The sequence below is a fragment of the Taurulus bubalis genome (genome assembly GCF_910589615.1).
Source record: "Taurulus bubalis genome assembly, chromosome: 10".
NCBI lineage: Eukaryota > Metazoa > Chordata > Actinopteri > Perciformes > Cottidae > Taurulus > Taurulus bubalis.
This window is the reverse complement of record NC_136598.1, coordinates 24,045,766-24,066,969: the sequence shown is the minus strand read 5'-3', so window position 1 is coordinate 24,066,969 and position 21,204 is coordinate 24,045,766. Positions and strand designations below refer to the sequence as shown.

Here is a 21,204-nt window from a genome sequence, read left to right as displayed (position 1 = left end):
AATCACGACGCACGGCGTCGCCATTGGAGTCTGTCAGTGGACGTGAAGAAGAAGGAGAGAGAGAGAGAAAAAAAGAAGAAGAGGAAAGGGTTGGGCTTACTGCCTCACAAACCACAACTCGGGTTGCGCCTCCATCAGAAACCAGTTTAGAAAAATCCCCGTTGAAGCGAGAGAGGAAGGTCTGGTGCACGTCGCCCGCTGAGCCGCATAATAAAGCGCTCTTTCTCTCTGTGAGCAATATTTTTTTTGGTGAAGACGGCTCTCATCCCGCGGTGCATCCTGAGGTCCCGCAACACACCATTGTCGCTGCTCGCCGAGGTCGCGAGCGCCTTTTAATTAAAGGTTCCACCGGACTTGTTTGGTTTTTTTTGGTGCGCGCAATGATGGCCACTTACCAGAACCCGGAGGATGACGCAATGACCCTAATGATCCACGACACCAGCAGCACCGCCAAGGAGAAGGAGCGACCCAAGGAGGAGCCGGCGCAGGAGAAGGTCCCGGAGAAAGCGGACCCGTCCCAGAAGCCGCCGTACTCCTACGTCGCTCTCATCGCTATGGCCATCCGGGAGAGCTCCGAGAAGCGCCTCACCCTGTCCGGCATCTACCAGTACATCATCACCAAGTTCCCCTTCTACGAGAAAAACAAAAAGGGCTGGCAGAACAGCATCAGGCACAACCTGAGCCTCAACGAGTGCTTCATCAAAGTCCCGCGGGAGGGCGGCGGGGAGAGGAAGGGGAACTACTGGACGCTCGACCCGGCCTGCGAGGACATGTTCGAGAAGGGGAACTACCGGAGGCGCCGCCGGATGAAGCGGCCGTTCAGACCGCCGCCGACGCACTTCCAGCCGGGGAAGTCGCTGTTCGGAGGCGACGGCTACGGCTACCTGTCCCCGCCCAAGTACCTGCAGTCCAGCTTCATGAACAACTCCTGGTCGCTCGGGCAGCCGCCCACCCCGATGTCCTACACGTCCTGTCAGATGGCCGGCGGCAACGTGAGTCCCGTGAACGTCAAGGGGCTGTCCGCCGCCTCCTCGTATAACCCGTACTCCCGCGTGCAGAGCATGGCGCTGCCCGGCATGGTGAACTCTTACAACGGCATGAGTCACCACCACCACCCGGCGCACCCGCACCATGCCCAGCAGCTGAGCCCGGCCACGGCGGCACCGCCTCCGGTGTCCTCCGGCAACGGAGCGGGCCTCCAGTTCGCGTGCTCCCGCCAGCCCGCGGAGCTGTCCATGATGCACTGCTCTTACTGGGAACACGAGACCAAACACTCGGCGTTACACACGAGGATTGATATTTGAAAAGTTTACTGAAATGCTCTGTGTGTGCAAACAGAAAAAAAAAGAAGAAGAAAGAAAAAATAGAAAAGAGGAGTCTTGAGATGGAGAGTAAATTCCTGTGATTTCAAAAACAGAACCAAGAGTATTTTTTGTGTGTGTTTGGAAGAGACCCTTAATGTGCCGATGGAGAGGTAATGCGCGAGTTTTTACAAAATGGAATCGGGATGCAAAGAAGTCGCCATGCGGGACATCGCCAGGTAGCACGGCCTCTGGGAGCCATTTCGTGCGCCTGTATTACACTCGGACTGACGGCCATAACTCGGCATTGTTGTCATAATTGTGCCTCTTTTTTTTTTTTTTTTTTAATGAAAAGCGATTCCACGGGTCGCAGACATTGCTGACATCGCTTCGGCCGCGTTATCGTGTGCGTAATGGGTTCCTCTTTACGCACGGCTGTTCCCAACTGTTGCCAAATGAAAACGTGGACATAAGATGCCCTAATTAAGTCAGTGCTTCATTATGTAATTGAATCATAACTCAATCTGGCCCTCTTAACTTGCACTGAGCAAGGCCTGCACCCACTGGGTGAGCTCTGTTGGGTTAAAAGGTGAAAGTGTGGGGAGAGATCCAGACCGCCAACGATATACAATTCAGGGTTTTTCATAATTATTGATCCCACATGTATGATATTATTTCCAATTATGACGCCAGCCAGTGCCGGGTTTTGTTCATCTTTCTGATTATTATTATTGTTATTATTATTATTTTTTATAAACGTGATTAGCTTTATTGTCTCATTCATGTTGGGGCCATGTTTCATTTTAATTAGCACTTTTCCCTTCTTTTTCTAGGTTTGTGAATTTCTTAATAAACTTGTATTTCTTAAAGTAATAACAGTGGTCATGAAGTAATCTGTTTTTATATCGCCACTGTTAAACAAACAGCATTCAGCAGCTCTGTGAAGGTAAAGCAGCATAAATATCTTTATTATTAACATATATACAGTTTATTCAGCAATGCCAAGGATATAATATTCATATAAACATTGTGCAGGGCTGTGAGGTTTGTCTCTGCACGTGTTCCACTGTTAAACCCGTCAAATGTCTGATTTTCCGGCGTTATGTTTCTCGGAAAATGTATATAAATATTAATGAATATATTTAATCAGTTGCTCATTTATTGCAATTAATGCCCATCTATGTATTTTATCTCAACTGTGTGACAACATGGAAATAGAGATATAAATATAACTTCACATCTATAATAACTATAAGTAAAAAGGACAATAATAATAATTTAAATAGACATTTTAAAAATGTAGATAATAACAACGATGTGCATTTACAGTGTCATTGATTATTAGTGTTGAAGACAGATAATTTGACTTTTAATTTAATATGTTCTGTGTGAACACTGACAAGCATACATATAAGTATTTCGTGTTATCTGCTATAATAACGATGAATATTTATGTGTTTGTCTCTATTCGATGTTGAATATAAAGTGTTATTAATATAATTCACAAATGGAGCCGTGTCAGTAGAATAATGCCGATGCTTCAGGCTATATGGGTCCGTTATTGTTTTACTATATTTTTTTTCACGGCTCACGTTCACGACAGGGGAACCACAAAATAATAATATCTCAAAGATCTGAAATGTTAAGTTTTACACCCTCAATCCGTGATTGATTGATTGATGGTAACGTGTGTGTGTCCTACTTTTATACCACTAAATACAACAACAGCAAAAACACAATTTCCATAATACTAATAATACTCCCAATAAAACTATTTTTTTAAAACTTCGATATCATGATGCATTTGTCCACTAAATAAAACCGAATCACTGGAAATCAGATCAACAAAGACAGGAAGTGTCTAATAATAATAATAAAAAATCTTCTTCCACGCGGTCATAATAATCCTCTGCAAAACGTGACATCTCACACACACACACGCGCGCGCGCGCACACACATTAGAAGAGTCCATGTGTCCCGAGGATGGAAGTATGAATTCAGACAGACAACTCCTCCTCTTGTGTTTTCTTTTAGCGCGAGACCATTAAATCATCTCGATAATAAAAAAAGAGACACAATGACGAGTTCACAGCCACGTGATCGCGAACCCAGACCCTGTCTGGGATCGCAGCCCATCTGGTTTTGGGACTTTTACTTTTAAAGGGGTTTGTCTCACAACAATGAGTTTATGTGCACACACCCAGTTATAGTTATTGTTGCAGAATATATGTATTACCTTCTTGTATATTAGATTGTGGGATCAGCGGGTCAGGAGTCCAGGTCCAGCGTGATCCACCCCAGTGCTGTCAAACACAGGCTCGTCATCAGAAGACAAACAATTACACACGTGAATATGATATTAATATAGGCCGATGTTTGATAAAAAGACATTTGCAGAAATGGTGGAATATTAATGAGGTCATTTATTGATGTAGTGGTATTCGAATTGGTGAATCAACTGCCAACAATACAATTTAGGGGGTTTTCATAATTATTGATCCCACCCACATATTGTTTCCAATATGACGATGATGATTTTTATTTTTATGTATTTTCTTCACCATGAAACAGAACACGAACGGGGTTCTCGGTGTGTTTGGAACAGGCTCGACTTCAATTTAAAGAGGGAAACACAGATGCACGAGCGCCAAAAATTATACGAATAATGAAAATACAGGAAATTATTACAAGGACATAATGGGGGGGAACATCTCATACACACCGATTTAATTTACAACGTGTTTTTTTTTTACTACACAGACATCTTTATGTGTGTATGTGTGTGTGTACCCACTTTTTTTAGGGTTTAAGTTTTTTTTAAATAATTGCATCGATACAAAAAATACTTAATATGAACCTTAAAATATAAAACAATAATAAAATGCCTTGTTGCTGAAGTCCCTATAGTAAACCTGCACATATATTTGTATAACACAGACTTGAGGAGGATCTTTTGGGTTTTCAGGACGCATTCATGTCTCTATTTAAAAAACAGTTAAGTGAGAGATGCATGACAGCAGCTTGTTCCCTCCATCCCAGAATCTGCATGCAACCATAATTGCACCTCTGGAATAAAGGCCGCCTGGGTGATTCTAGGTTGAATAGTTTCTGTGAGTCCAGCAGCCGTCGGGAGGAATGAAGAGTGTGGAAGTAGAGACGTGACATTTACGCCAACGTGTGGCTTCCGGACGGGTCGGAGCAGCACGTGGGACCCTGGCCCGGCCGTCCGGTGCGCGGAGGCAGCTGAAGACTCGGAGCCGTGCGCATCCTCTGCTTCCTCACATTCATGTTTTGTAAACAGAGAGGAGATAAGGGCGCGTTTGAAAGGCAAGTGTATTCTAAACACTCCTCCAACATAAATACGAGTGTTTCTACAAGAACTTGTGTTTCAGCGCGTCTAATAACCATAAACTATGATCCAGATGCTTTTTTAATTATTATTTTAATGTTGTAATACAGTTAACACACCAAATTAATGTTGTTTTGGGTTTTCTTTTTGGAAAAAAGGACACATGTCACGTTTAGTTTATTAATATAGTTTTAGGAATATATATATATATATATATATATATATATATATATATATATATTTTATTATTAACATTTGCCAATAACAACAGAAGCTTGTGTGTCTATAATAAGTCATGGTGGTAGATTAACTTAGAACTGCTTTTATGAAACATACTTCTGCAACACATGCCTTCAAGTATCACACGTAAAAATACACATTTATTTTATTTTGTGTGTGTTAGACCTCGATCCTGCATCTCCTCTAAAGGCCGACACAAAAAGCCTGAACGTGGACTCCTCGGCGGCAGCAGCAGGTGTGCGTTGGCTCCGAAAGGTTGTCAGTTCATCGCTCGGCTGGAACAATGGGCCTCCACACCGGATGTGTCCGGGGCTGACAGAGATAAGGCCGCGAGGTTCATGGCTCCATGGGCCTGCTTTATATACATATATATATATATATATATATATATATATATATATATATATATATATATATATATATATATATATATATATATATATATATATATATGCATAGTCCTTAATACATGTTTTATCTTAATATGCCACTTAAACAATGAATAAACGGATTAATATGAGTTATTTATAGCATAAAAATACGTGAGTTAATTAATTTAGTCTCATTGTTCCAGTAGAAACACTTTGTTGGCACAGTTAAGCTCGCGCAAACATTCAGAGAGTTTATCATGCATGACTATTTTGTGAGTATAATAGCGTAAATAAAAAAAAAAAGTATAAGCTAATTTCCCATATAACCTAGTCATTAAACTAGCAGTTGCATTCAATGTCACAACACGACATCTTACACACGCGTAGATAAATAAAGATGTAGTTGCACGTGCTGAATAAAGGCCGCCTGTTGATTCTCGATGATTTCCGAGGTGGAAACGCGCGCGCGGTTCGGCTTTCGCTCGTCTTTTTCCGCCGAGCGCGGGCGCGCGCGCTGAATGAGCTTGGCTCGCATCCTGTGTTGTGCTTCCCAGAGATGACAGATTATAATCAACACGACGAAGGAGGTCAACTCATTGTGGAGGGAACACATTTGACCCTCGCTGCTTCTTCTTCTTCATCATCATCCTCTTCACACATGCACGCGCACGCACGTACACGTACCAGTTAGGTGTATGCCTGCTTCTTGCACTCGTCCCGGGGCCCCGACACGCTCCACGGGGAGCCGCAGATGAGACCCGGCCGGTCAAGTCACCCGCATTGGCTGCAGGTTTCCCATGATGCCTCGCGCGCAATTGAATTCTTGGCATTTCTGGCTCATGTTTTGAGATCGAAGAGCAACAGTTCTCATCAGCTCGAGCCCATTGGAAAAGGTCATGACTGTTTGGTTTACATCTGCTCCAAACAGGAAAATATGCAACGATTTGATTCGCAGAAAAATCCGGCAATTGTTCAAAATTCGCACGAGTGTTTTTTGCGTCCTTTCTCTCTCTCTCTCTCTCTGCAGCAGATCTTCCTCCTCCTCCTCCTCATCCTCCGAGCTATTTGCGTGCCGCTACTCAACACGGAGCTGTTTGTTTTCAGAGCGCGTGCTCCTCGGCTCGTCGCGGGTGATCTACGTGATGTTTTCTGATTCCCATCTCGATGACAGCCGCGCGGAACAATAGCCGGCGTGCAATAATTCTTTAATTTGCCAAAATAATTACAGTAGCGCGTGTGGATGCGCTGCGTGCGTGTTTTGTTGCTGGACCTCTGGCCCGTGCGAGGGTTCATCACAACTGTCTCTGCGTCTATAAATACACGCGCAGGGTCATCTATTCGAGGGGAGAAGAAGAAAATATAAAATCATCACGCACCGACCTCTGTTTGCCCTCCAGCCTCCAGCGGGCCAGAGCTAGTCTGTCCGAGGGAGCGTGAAGGGGTCACGCTGATGAAGAAGATTTGTGATACAAAAGAATATATTATATATATATATATATATATATTTATATATGTTTTGTTTGTTAAAACACATTATATGTATGTATAAATATATATGTATATTCTTTTTATATATTTAAATATATATATATAATTTTTGAAAGATATATATATACATATAAATAAATACAAATTATATATAAATATATGTTTTAATATATGTATAAATATAATGTTTCAAAGATATTTACACATATATATATATATATATATATATATATATATATATATATATATATATGAAAATATACATTTTATGTCCATTTTTCAAATGTATGATCATGAAAACATGAATGGATATCACCATCTGCTCAGATATACTTTTGCCGGGAATGTGGCGGAACTGGTCCGTTTAGATGCGATAAAAAAAATTGCAAAAATGTTTCCTCTCTCTTGATTATGAGTCTGCAAATTGCTTTGTCGGGGTTGAAGTGGCAGAGGCCTTCTCTTCTCTTTCCCATCGCGCTGATGGAGTCTATTTTTAAACGCCTTTTCCTTTTTCTCGCCCTCTTAAAAACTTCCGCAGGGGGTTTGGCAACAAGAAGCTATTAAGGATAACCCTCCTCCTGTTAACATCCAATTAATCAAAAGATGGGGCCGAATTCCCACCGCGGTCATTAAGGGAGCCAGCACCTGTTTCTGTGACACTGTAGAATATATATATATATATATATATATATATATATATATATATATATATATATATATATATATATATATATATATATATATATATATGTATATATATATATATGTATATATATATATATATATATATATATATATATATATATATATATATATATATATATATATATATATATATTCCTTCAATTCCACAACCGTATTAGGAAACAATTCACATCCCTTAATGAATCAATTACATTTAAGGGAGGATTCGGTCAAATGTTGGCTTCCATTGTAAGAGCCCTGCGTCAAATGAGTTTATTCTCATTTCATTATAGCTACCCCCCCCCCCCCCCCCCCCCCCCCCATCCTCCAAGTCCCCGGGTCAGACCTCAGACCCGCGCATACGTCCTTCAAGCAATTACATACCTCTTGGCAAAGACCTCACAATTAAACAAATGATGATATTGTGATATCCACAATTATACGCATTCACATAAGGTCCCCTTTCAAGTCCAACATGCTTTTTATTACACGCTCATCGTCTGGAGGGATTATGCACAGTGTGGTTTTTTTTATGAGGGGGTATACTTAATCAAATAAGGGGAGCAGTAATGGAAGCATGCTGGAGCAGGACTGTTCTGAATGGGCTGCTCCTTTTTGAGCGCATGCTTGTGTTTGGGCAAATGTCAGACAATGATAAGTTATGGAGAATAGCATCTTTCATTGAAATAAGTCACATTGGTCACATCTTTTTTATGTTTATATATATATATTACAGAAGTCACCCACATACAGTAATCATTGGTTCTTCTATTTTAGACTGTTTCCCCCTCGCTCTCAATAGAAGTGAGCTGCGTGGGTCTCTGCTGCCCCCTGGTGGCCAAAGCCAGGCTTTCACTGTGTGACGTGACTCAGCTCTGCTGCTGTTTGAATCAGCTGCACTCATGTTGTCTAACAACCAGAGACACCATGAAAAGAGCTTCTGAGTTCATGGCCATGAGTTTATTCTAAATATTATGGGATGTTGCATGTACATCAAGATAACTGCCTTTCTAACAACCATATAATCACATATGTACTTACTTACTTACACACAGAGGGATGCACCTGGAATAATAGTTATAATAATATTATAGAGCTTACAGCAAAAGCATACTGTGTACATGTTTGTCATATTGACAGGAAATAGTTGACATGTCACTGTAAAAAAATAAATAATAAAGATTAATGATGGCTGAATTTCATTTGGTTGCTTCGGTTTCACGGTCCTGTGTTTGTCATCAGGATTTACTGGGAGACTTTGTTGACTTGTGCTTTCAATATTATGACAATCAAAATATGAGCTTTGTGAGTAGACCTGTGAATTCAATATTTTAGGAGGAATGACTCAGGTGCCCTTGAGCAAGACAGTGTCCGAGTCTCGCTGTGACCGTGTGCGCAATTAAGTACATAATATACTTTTAGCATATGTGTTGACTGATGAAACAATGTGTACAACATGTTAATAAACCCGCCCAATATTTACAATGAAAACAAAAAGTATACTTCCTACATATCAGCCCTGTTTGAGATAATAAAGTATGGGATGCAACACCACATTGAACCACCAGGGGGCAGCAACGCTCACTATTTACTGACAACTAAATGCTTTGAACTGGGTCGCACACATTTTCATTAATATCGTAAGTAATAACTATCTAAAATACGGTATTGTCTCATGACGATGTTTCCTGGATGAGTCATAGTAAATATTAAATAGTAAATATATATATTCGTGGATGAGTAATACTACATATTCATGGATGAGTAATAGTAAATAGTAAATATAAAGATATATTAATATAAAGATATTAAATGCAACGTTCACTTCGGGGCTGAACAACATTATGCTTCCGGGTGAAATCACTGTTCATAAGTTTCGTGCCGTCGGTATGTTGGCTAATGGAAGAAAGCCGGCTGCACCAATCAGCGTCAGACCTCAGGCAGCCAGCAGACCGGAAATGGAGCCTTCACAATAAAAACCTTAGGAAAGTTTCCTATTTTTTTTTAAACAGGGATACATTCAGACTGTGTTATGTTATTGTGAATTAACATGAATATGTAGCCTTATGTTATGTTGCAAAATACGTAATTATGTCTTTCGACAGAGAAAACACTGAATATAAGAATAAATGACTGTTTCCACTTCCAAATGTTTTCTTTTAATTAACATAGTTTAGTTTTTTACTTGAACGAAATGAACAGCAGACTGACAAGGAAATATTCCACAAAGCTACTACTATTTTTCTTACATAGAGGTTGAATCTGAAAAGCGCTAGAGTCTGCAAAACAAATCTGTGTTTTGCAAGAGGTTTGATTTGACTGATGACATGTAATGTACAGTGTTATGTACACGAGGAGCAGAATTGTCACTGTCTGCTAAAATAGGAATTACAGTATTATATCGTCATTTGTATAATGTATACATGTTGTAATCTCTGGAAGACTTTTTTAAGTGCGCTCAGAGTGTGTTTACTTTGTATGTGGGTGTATTGGGTTGACTTTTATTGTACATTACATAAAAACAAATCTTAAAAAAATGTCTATGGGTAGACTCGTCCACCATCTCCTGGATCAGTGACTACCTCACAGGCAGACCAGGCAGCAATACGGCTTTATAACAAGTCACCGCTTGCTAGTTCCTCCGTGGATTAGTTCATCACTGTACCATATATATTTTGCATTTTGCACTTTACACTATCTGGTTATCTAGTTCACTTATTTACTTAATTAATGAATACACTCCTCAGCTGTAAATGTAAATATATTTCATTCCAGTTAGTTGTATTCTATTCTATTTTATTGTGTATATTTAAATATACATACATATATATATATATATATATATATATATATATATATATATATATATATATATATTACTTTATTTGAATTTGTTTAATTTGTATATCTCTCATCCCAGTTGCTTCTTTATATATTTTATCTTTTATCTTGTGTGTTTGTATTTCAAGTGGTAAGGCTCTACTGATGACGACAAAAAAATGCCTCTTTATCCTCTTGGGGATTAATAAAGTATATATTCATTCATTCATTCATTCATTAACTGCAAAATATGTAGCCTAATCTGATGACATTATCATTTCCATGCACTTATTCCCAGACATCATGTTAATAGTTTAGTACTGACTTCTTTGTCAAAATATTTGTAATCATATTAATTCAACTACAGAGTGGATTTGTTCCCCTTTAATCAAAGCGTTGAGTCCCACATGTCATGAGTTTTATTTTGTAATCACTGAGCGGAAGTCCTATTTTTCCTCTCTCCTGTCACTCTCTCTGGCTTGACGGCGGTGGCGGAGGGAGAGCCGGCGGAGGAGAAAAAGAAGCAGCAGTGGTGGTGATTCACCTTCTGAAACAAACAGGAAGAAGGACCGCGCGCTCCTGTCCACCTGCGCGAGGAGGCAGAGACACGCGCGTGAATCTACTCCGAAGACACAACAGCACCTTTAACTTTCAGCCGTTTGGTCGTCCGCTCCTCTCTTCACCGACCTCTCACCAGAGAGTGACCAGAAAGGTGAGTCCACACTTTTTTTTTAATGGGACAGCTTTTTAGCTTCGTACTTTTTTTTTTCACGACCTCACGCCAAACTCCGTTTATAAATATGTCAATTTAACGTCTCAATGCTTAAGCTATCTATATCGATTTTTTTAAAGCATTAACGTTACCCTGCCTGCCTCTGAAAATAACTAAAAAAAAATACATTATTTTTAATTATTAATTGTATTATTGTTTCATCCGTTATTGTCAATGTAAAAAAAAAAAGAAGCAACGTTCACGAATTGAGACTGACGATGTTGACGACCACACTTTGTGAGGAGCCATTTTTTATGAATTCCAACGGCTGTTCCCGTGTTAAAACGTATGCCGAATATACCGGGAAACCCCGTGGATTTGACAAGGCTCCAGAAACGGTCAGCAGAGCCTTTCCCTTCAGCCGCAGAGCGAGACAACGACAAACTTTTTATTTTTCCCAACCGAGGTTGGTCGGCGCTCCCGCCACGCGAGACCAGAGGGCAGCGGTCCGGGATTACGCCTCAAACGAACTGCTTGAACTTTATCAGTGGTGGTGCCTTTTTTTGGGGGGGGGTTGGGGGTAGGTGCTGGAAGAGAAAGTGTTAATTGTAGTTAAACTGACAACAATGTCAGAAGTACTTATTTTGGGCTATTTTAGGCTGTGCTTTGCTGTAGTGTTCGTTGCATCACAGTCAAGTTTGTGTTCCATATTATGCATCCCCGAACAAGTTGTCACGAGATCCTCCTGCTCTTCTTCAGTGACCCTCCTCCTCCTCTTCCTCCCTGCAGTGGTGTCCATGTCCAGAGACACTGATCTATTAACCCAGAAGTAGTTTGAGGGATCACTGGGACACACTCTTTACTCTGAACTGTGTCACCACTGGTCCGGTTTTATTGTTGGGAAATGGAGGAGCAGCAGAGCCCAATAAAGGGGATCTGAAACTTTAGCGAGTGATCCATCGAGTCAGCTTTTCTTCTTTTATGTTTCCGCCGTGTCCATGTGAACCTTTTTGGGTTTGATTTCATTCGCAGACCGACAACAGCACAGACTGAAATGCTTTCCTCTTTTTTTTGTGTGTGTGTGTGTACAGTTCAGCTGCTACTTTAGGTTACGTGATCCTCCTGATGTTGTGCAACTCGAGCCGATTCATAAAAAACCCCTCCATGAATCAACAGTTATGGAGTCATTTGAGATCGTTTCGGTCACACTGTGTCTGTTCTTTCTGGGCAAACGCGCTGGATCGATGCCAGACGTATGTCACCTTCTAATACCTGTGTGTGTGGATGCTTGTTTGTTTGTGTGTGTGTACATGCTTGCAGGATGTGTTCAGCACCACTTAGCCTGAAGGTTGACTATTGTGTGTTATTGTCTAGCGTTTCTCCCCCAGAGGCGGCTATCCATTTGTTGCGAGCAAAGTTACAAATTGCTGAGCATTAAGGTTTGATTTCTATCACATCTATAGGGACAGGCACTCCATCTCGTTGTTTTATCCATGATTAGTTTAATTTCCCGGAGATCTTAATAATACTTATAACTTCATTTATGTGGCACCGTTTAAACAAAAAAAGTGTTTTACAAAGTTTTACCAACAATGGATACAATAAGAACAAAATAAGAAATGACAATAACTAAATAAAGCAGTAATCATGACATAAATGCACTTTATCCATATCAACCTCCCCTAACCTATTGAACGTGTTACAAGTGTCAATGTGCGGCGATTTTGGCTGAGTATTTAATGTCATGTGAGACTCAGTCTGACCATGTTTCATTGTTTACAAACCTAAAACACACACACACACACACACACACACACACACACACACACACACATAACCTTGATGATTATGTCTGATCAGAATTCCAAAAACGCATCGTCTTCGTCAGAGCCACACGGCGGGCGACAGAAGGAGTTAAAGAGTTCCTTTTTGTTTTGACGTTAATTTATTTGGTTGTTGATGCCCCAGCTGATGCGTGAAGAAGATATTGTTTTGGATCCTCCTGGCTGCCCTCCTTTTTGGCGTGCCGGTCCCACGTCTTGAGGTCAAATTCGAGAACACTGATAAGAGACTGGCTGACGTCAGTACGAAGACATCCGCCAACAATGCAGCTATTTACTCCCAAGACGGATCTTTAGTCACACAAAACAACTGGGTACAAAATAAAGGCAGAATTCTAAATAAGTTGAAGCAAAAGAAGAAGTTTTGCAACAGCGGTGACGTCCACGTTACGCATCCCAGGGTTGAGCGGCGCTGTGAAGTGAGGTCACTTTCAGTGGGAGGCTTCTGATTGGTCGTTGTGGTGCAGGATTGCGCTGCCTTGGGAAAGGTGGAGACCGCAACTGGAGAAGACGGGGGGAAAAAAAGTGTGTTTTGGTCTCAGCGGGGTGAAATTATGAGGTTCATCTTGGAGCAAGAAGGCTTGTGGATAATAAAACATTATATTTGTGCGTCACCAGACACTTCAGGTGGCGACGCTGCAAGTATTTGGACAGCGATACAGTTCTCTTAGTTTTGGCTCGACTCCCCTGACCGGGTTGGATTTCAAATGAAACAATGACTGCGAGGTGAGGGTGAGGAGGAAAAAAACAAAAACTGCTGACTTTCAATTTTTTTAAAAAGGCGTTCACATGCATGAAGCTCGTGGGGGAATTGAGGTCAACACCTTTTAATGTCTCCGACCTTTTCTTAAAACCTGCACGATGCATTTTGTACAAGCAAAACTAAAGATGCTAAACATTCAGGGTTCAAATCCAAGTACGGGACACGAAAATGAAGGAGAAAAGGTGGCTTTTTTTTTTTTTACGGCTTAATCTGGAGAATAATTGGATGCAAAGTGGCTGACAGGCTGACGAGTATTCTCCCTGCCTTTTTTTTGGGGGGGTTGAGGGTGTTTGGTCTCACTGATTGCCTGCTGTGTTGAAATACTGCTGGAGCTCTGAAAGGCTCCATTATTGAGCGACCAAGCAGCATTAGAGAGGATGCTACTATAACAACACATTCATATGAAACCGCCTATTATCAGTGTATCTGCTTGGAGTGAAACACCTGTCTGTGTGTGTGTGTGTGTGTGTGTGAAATGTATTATTTGTACTATCCCCATTATGTTCTTTACACTCTCACTCATTCACACTTCCTGCTGTAATACTTTTTAAAGTTCACCCCTTTGTCACAGTGAAAGGTTGTGTAACATCCTCTTAAAGAGTCGCATGAAAGGGAGACAGTTGGTGTGTGTGTGTGTAAACTGGCTTTCACAATTTGTCTACTGGTTTGCATGATAACAATTGTCTTTGTTTTTTGAGCAGCACACAATCTTACCTGCTCCCGTTGCTGATTGAGGGGAAAGGGAACGTTCACTTGTAAAAACGTGCCGACTGCGGCCTTCCCGCTGGTTATGAAACTGTACTCGGAGTGGAAATTTTTGCCACGGTAACGAATGTGACTTGACGGTGGGCTGAGAACGAGCCTGCTGGAATTCTCCACTGTAACGCACAGCAGGCCGGGACCTGCCGAGGAATGCAGAGAAGACAGCAGGAGAGTGTGAGAGACGTAATGAGCACACAGAGAGAGAGAGAAATATAAAAATGGAGTGGTTGTAAAGGAGTCTGCACAGTAACATCAAACTAACGGCTTCCTTTTTAATTCATTCCCAGTGATTTTAATACTGCGCACATAGCCGACACCGCATACAATTTGACTATAAAAACAACAACAACTAAGAGGCATCTGATGCGTTCCCCCGGCCGTGTACTCGCTCTCTGCTCAACGCTCGTCGACGAGATTGTGAACCAAAGTCCAACTCTCCGGTTGCCAAGTTGCGGCAACATCCGAGCGTCGCCCATCGCTTAATGCGATGGAATGAGGGGAACGGACTGTTGTGTTGCTGTTTTGACATATTTGACTTCTTATCCATAAGATCAACTATGAACAGGACTGTTGAGGAAACGACCGTCCCTTTGGTAGCCTGTTATTCCTCTAACTGAGCAGGTCGGATTGTTTAGATTATCGCCATTACAGATGATCAAATAACAGCAAGTATAACCAGGTGCGCTGTCCAGTTGATGCAGAAGATAAAGACGTCTTCTAATTTCACATTAAGAGAACTTCTGACGTTGGTAAAACAATTACTGAGGTTACTGCGATAGTGTAGATTACAGCTGATCTGGGATCAGATGCGCAGCGCTCTCCTGGCTAGACGCTGCCTGTACGACAACATGGAGACGTCTATCACTTGGCTTCATTTCATATCGCACATCTGCATCATATCTACTGCAGCACCACCATGTTACCGTCATTTGAAGGAGAATTAAAGCTCTTGTCCTTCGTCCACAGGCTGCATACCCTCAGTCTGTATTCGCAGCACAGCAGAGAGTCCGTCATCACATCTCATGTTGCCGTCTATCCGTTTTTCTTGTCATACGAGGCGACATGTTGTCTGGGAATTCGGTCACGATAATGCAACTAAGTTGTTTTCTGCCTGCTCCTAAATCTGATTACGTTTCATATAGAAGGGAAACGATTATATTTAATATATGATCGGCCTAATTCCGCTCCATCATGTCAGACAACATCTTAATGGAAGACATCTGATCGCGTCGGGTGTGACACTGAGTGAGGAGCAAAGGTTTTGGGAGGTTTGTTAAAGGTATGGAGGCAGACAGATGTTTGTTTACTTTTCATATTATTGCCTCTTAATGCATAAGAATGGTTGCATTTGGAAGTTATGTCAGTTATTTATTTTTTTTTAAAGCCCCTGCATTGTTTCAATTACTGGTGTCACAATGACTGAAGAGAAAATCGCATTTCAAACACACAGCAGATGTTCCAAATAAAGTCTTTTAACAGTTTATTTTTTGTACACGTTCTCTTATTCAAATAAACCGTCAAAATGTGTTCATCTTATGTTATTCTGCATCTGAGCCGAGATGGACTCTAAAAAGGAGAGAGATGAAAAGCAGAAGCGTTCTGGCTTATAAATAAACACTTTGAATAAGAGGGGGAGAAAAAATGTTTTAGTGGTTTATTCATAATCTTCTGTAAATCAAACACAAACGAAAGGTGCATAACATTAGACGAGACAAACGACAACAACAGTGCCCCTGTGACACCTGTGCCTGCCTCGGTTGTTCGTCGTCTCCTCCCAGATGCAGGAGAGTTTTTTTTTTTTTTTTTTTGCACACCATCCATCTTCGGCAACCTCCAGCCAAAAATCTCAGCTTCACACTTCTGTGGCAATGCATTCTCATCGGGCCGGTCCCTGTCTGCAACCGCTGACCTGCCAGACACACACACACACACACACACACACACACGTGCTTTGTGGCGGGCACGCATCGAGCCTTGTGACGTCTCCATTCGGTTGCATGCATGCTGGTTATGTGCACGTTGCATTCGTGCGCCGGCGGTGCATTCACCACCCACCTTTCACTGAAAACAACATATTCCAGTATAAAAACATGTTGATGTAAGGGTCTGTTTTAGAGACGGCACAGGGATGCAGTACAAAGAGCATTTGGAATGATGATTATAATAACGGTGAATTCATTATGCGCTCTGTCACACGAGGTATGAAAACATTTGAGAAACTGTGGATCTGAGGAGCTGGAAAGCGTTTTGTGTCTTAAGCCAGAATTAAGGGGAAGATGATGCTAGTCTAGTGCACAATAACTTTAGAGAATCACATTTATCCGGAACCGGTTGTCCAACTCCGGGATGTCATTAAGTCCATAAGTCTGGACTGACTCTCTTTCTCGCTCACGTCTGTATTCCTTTACCTCTTTGAAGCTGCGTGTGTGTGTGTGTGTGTGTGTGTGTCTTCTGAGCGATCAGTGGTGCTGTGCCCCAGGCTGAGACAGACCTTTGCTCAGTCAGACAGTAGAAGGTAACTGATTTACAGCGTCCGAGGGGAACTTTTGTGAGCGCACAAACGCACTCCACCCACCTAAGGGCCGCCTCACAATGGCACCTAAAAATAGAGATGGCAGCAAGTGCTAAGAAAAGTGAGACTGGGGGGGGAGGGAGGAGGAGTGGGTACGAGACAGACGTGCATTGATTGAAGGACGCCATACTCCCAACTCGGCTTTGATGACGGTGAAACCCCGGTGGGAGGAGGAGGGGTAATAAACGTCCCACTGTGCTAAGGAGTGTGTGTATTGTGTTTTTTAGAAATGAGACGGACAGTGCTCTTTTGTTTACGGGGGAGGCAGTGATAACGCCGATCGGCTCTTCAGACCACACTCAGTTTTTAGGGCGTGCTTGAAATGTGCATTCCTCTCTCGCATTCCTCGTTGCATTTCGCCGCTGTGTTCAGCAGATCGTTGACACCGTTTCGATTCCATTCCTCCGTAAAGGTGCTTCTCGACTGGAGTCGATGCATTCGCTCGCGTTTAAGGCCCTCGGGGTAAAGTCATTGCTTGGTACTGTACAGAGGAGCGCCCTTCAGGAGATTTGGTTGTGTTAAGCAACGCCTTCAGGCTTCGACTAACCACCTGTTTACAAAAGGAGCTCTCGGCTGCCCTTCACGGCCCGAAGGTTGGAGGAGAGTTGAGGATGTTTATGAGAGCGGTGAGGAGTGAAAGCAGGCTTCCCCCCCCTCATGACCGATGAGATAGAGACGGGGTGAGGGAGAGACTTATTAGGATTGGGCATTCCTCGCATTCCTTTACTAGAGGATGGGTGGAGGGGAGGAAGGGAGTGTGTGTATTGGGTGTGTTTATGTGGAAACGGAGAAAGTCATATCAAAGCAGATTCTCACTCTGTTTGTGTAATAAGACGGACAACAATTTAGGGAGGTGGAAGGATTTTCCGAGGTTCTTAAAGTGTCAGTGCGTAAGAAACCTCCTCTAGAAACACTCGGAGCCAACGTCATCATCCACTGCTGTGTGCAATGTGCTGGAAAGAGTTTCAGTGCCGCTATGGCTCAGAAACGACCTTGATTTGGTGAACGCAACCGACTTATTCTGGAAAATATATACGGGTGTTTGTATAGCGACAACAAGAAATCCATTTCTTTACATAAAGAACAAGGCAGGAATCTGTCATTTAAAACACCTGTTATTCTTGGCCATGTTCCAATAAGATGCTGTATATCTTTTTTTTTTTTTTAAACCCGCTCAACCTCCAGAGGTACCAATACGTTCTCGTGGAACGTGTTCTCCTGTGTTGTATTTATATCACACATCTTGAGTAATTTGTTTTTTTTCCAATAAATACTGATCAAGAGAAGCTTTTAAGGCGGTTTCATTCATTCATTCTCCACTGAATTCTGTGTATGTAACTTTAAAATACACAAACGCAACTCTTTCTTTAATTAAATTAAGTAGATATTTATCTTTTTATAAAAGAAACAACCTTTTTATTTTAAGCGGTCAATATTGTCCACTTTCCCCCAATAGTATGTGATGTTTTTGACTCTGAATCAGATGCACTCCTATAAAGATCAGTAGACTTCTCATAAGAAGCTATTTTCACGTGTTCCTGCTGAAATAGAAGAATACTGTGGTTTGACATTTGGATTTTCTCTTTCATGAAAAGTTACAAAACTGACCTAATGGTGAGCAATAAACCCAAATTTCAGGGTTCCAAGAAATCCATCTAGAGGGGTGTGTGTGTGTGTGTGGACGTCATGGTCAATTTTTACAATCTATTATTAAATCACGGATTCGGCATCAGACCAAAAAACCCCATTGACGTTAGACTGCAGTTGTTTCCAGATCGAGCAGAGCTAACTTTGGGGTGAGGCCCTCCGGCAAAAACGTCATCTCTGAACCAGCCCATAGTGAGTGCTCTGTCTCTCAATTTCTCCTAAAATCGCTGTGTAACACACACACTCGCGCATGCTGTGGATCATGTGATGCTTTGAGCTGAGTCCAGCCTGGTTGGCGAGTTAAACATTGACTGTCTCTGGCCTGAGATTTTATCGCTGTGCGTATCGCCGCACTTCCTGGAACTGGTTATCCTCCCACGTGGGGTTTTATTGTAATTGTTTGTGGAGGCAACGCCAAATCGGCATATATATATTATTTTTTTTCCCACACAACATCTCTGACTCACTCACCAACTGAAGCAGTTGTTTTTGTGTCACACCCTGATAGAGCATCTTAACCTCGGGGGGGGGGGGGGGGTGGACAGGAAGTTTACTGGCCTCAATCAGAGTGTGTATATATGTGTGTGCATTGCGTGTCACTGCGTGTTTTTGGCCGTTGTGTATCCGTTTACCGTATCACTCGGTTCACATCTTGGTTTGGCGACCGCTCTTTGAACTGTAGCCCGGGGCACATAGAGGTCATGTCCTCTTTTTGTTGTTTTTGAACTTTCACATGTGGGTTTGGGGGCTTACTAGACTTTCTGGAAGCCTGATGTACTTGAATGAGGAAACAGTGACGCACGACCAATTTACCAAGTAATTCTGTCACTATTTCTTGGTACAATATGTACGTTGCCGGTAGATGTTCTTTACTCGCCAAACAAACACATTTATTGAGTGGCTGGTAACATTTAGCCAGTAGACAAACACGTTAATGTTGCACCCTGCTCACCACCAAGATGAGAATATTCAGTTTTCTATCATATGTGACAAAAAATAACCAATAATTACAATGCGGGGGCAATGCATTTTCTGTTGATAAACTATTTCATTATTCGACTCTAAACTGGCGATCTAGCTACTGTAAAAGTTTAACCTTGAGTTGTTGACATCTGTGCAAGCGACGCCTGCTCGTAAAGGTTTGGCTCGAGGGTTCCTGAGAAGAGGACTTCCACTCGATTGCAACATCGAGTTGCAGAAGTAACTTCAGATTGTATCTGTAAGATACAAAAATAAAACGAAACAAATGGTTTCAACACACTGTAGCTGTGACCCAGACTTTCTTTGTTGGTGTAATTTTTAAAATGACAAAAACATAGCGTGTCTTTACATGGCTTTTATTATTATGATTTTTTTTTTTTAAAACCACTTCAGGCTACAGCGAATATGTCAATATCGGCAGTTATCGCACGGAAATGCTTCCAGTTCATTTGCTTGTTGGCCACAAACGGAAAAGGTGAATCATACGTTGTTGTTTCTCCACACGTGGCGTTCATTCATTCAGACATGTTTCTCGTTGTTTTCAGTCTTCCCAGATGCATATTCTTGTCGAGGCAATGTACTTGCATCATTGATTTCCAAAAGTGATCTGCGCAATGACCTTGGGTGGAAAGTGGAAATGATCCGGTATCATAGGAGGCAGAGGGCATAGACGGTAAGGGAAGAGGGAGCGGGGTCAGGAGGGTTCGCTCTGCCCTTTCTGTTGTCTTATCTCCGATGACGCGGCGGCCGGGGGCCTCTGTCTCTCGTCTCAACTTCTTCTTACGTGCAGTTTTTTCGCGTACTTTTTGTGGGTTACCCCGTCCTCTAACGGTCTGTTTCTTTTTGTCCTCTCGTCCATCAGATGCAGTGTCCCAGCCGCCGCTATCCAGACACCCCCAGCAAGGAGCAGAGGCACAGGAAATAAGAGACTTTAGGAAACAGCAGGTAAAATCTCTCTGTGTGTGTGAGAGCATGCTGTATCTTGTAATTATCTTGCCAAACTCTACCTGTGATGCTGTGTGTGTGTGTGTGTGTGTGTGTGTGTGTGTGTGTGTGTGTGTGTGTGTGTGTGTGTAAGTGGGAGAGGAGGAATGGAGCGCTGACTTGGCTGGAATCTGGGAGAGTAGGCCTCGTCCGGACAGGCGGGGAATGCGTGGCAGCCGGCCAGCCAGCATGCTTCACTTTCATGTCAGAATACCTCGGTGCTCTCTCACTGCATTGTTTTGTTTTTTTTAATTTCTTTTGGAGCATCAGATTTCCTCCTATCTGCTGTGTAACTGTGGAACTTGTCTGCACAGTAACTGCAGCAGCGGTTTGACCCAAAAGAAAAGACAGTGTTTTTAAAGACGTTTCAATATCGTTGTGTAAACTGAAGGATTTGCTTCAACCTGCAAAATGTAAAACCGTTGCAGAATGTAAACAAGAAAAATAACCTTAAAATGAATAAGAGTTAGACACGCCTTCAATTCAATGTGGCTTTAGTGTCATGAAACAAACAAGTGCATCATGATTTTAATATTAACACAACATTAGCATAACATTAGGATTGTTACATAATGGTAGTACAACAAAATAGGTCTATAAATATATATGAATGACATGACACTGGTTGCTGAGCCCTTTTTTGTTTATTTTTTTGAGCAGATGTGGTGATTTAGATGGTTATCAGATG

The 21,204-nt window shown here is 41.9% G+C and overlaps 2 protein-coding genes across 2 annotated transcripts in view; both read left to right on the top strand.

Moving 5' to 3' along the window:
* Positions 1-380: 380 nt before the first annotated feature.
* foxl2a (forkhead box L2a) lies at positions 381-1,304 on the top strand (the record flags this gene model as incomplete). Its single annotated transcript, XM_079224803.1, has 1 exon — positions 381-1,304. The coding sequence occupies one exon, from the start codon at positions 381-383 to the stop codon at positions 1,302-1,304; it is 924 nt and encodes a 307-aa protein (XP_079080929.1).
* A 9,592-nt stretch (positions 1,305-10,896) lies between these two features.
* Positions 10,897-21,204, top strand: part of pik3cb (phosphatidylinositol-4,5-bisphosphate 3-kinase, catalytic subunit beta) — a 44,167-nt gene continuing 33,859 nt past the window's right edge. The window contains exons 1-2 of the mRNA XM_079225082.1: positions 10,897-10,966; positions 20,395-20,477. The gene's annotated coding sequence lies outside the window, so the exon portion shown is untranslated. The remainder of the gene's footprint in view (positions 10,967-20,394; positions 20,478-21,204) is intronic.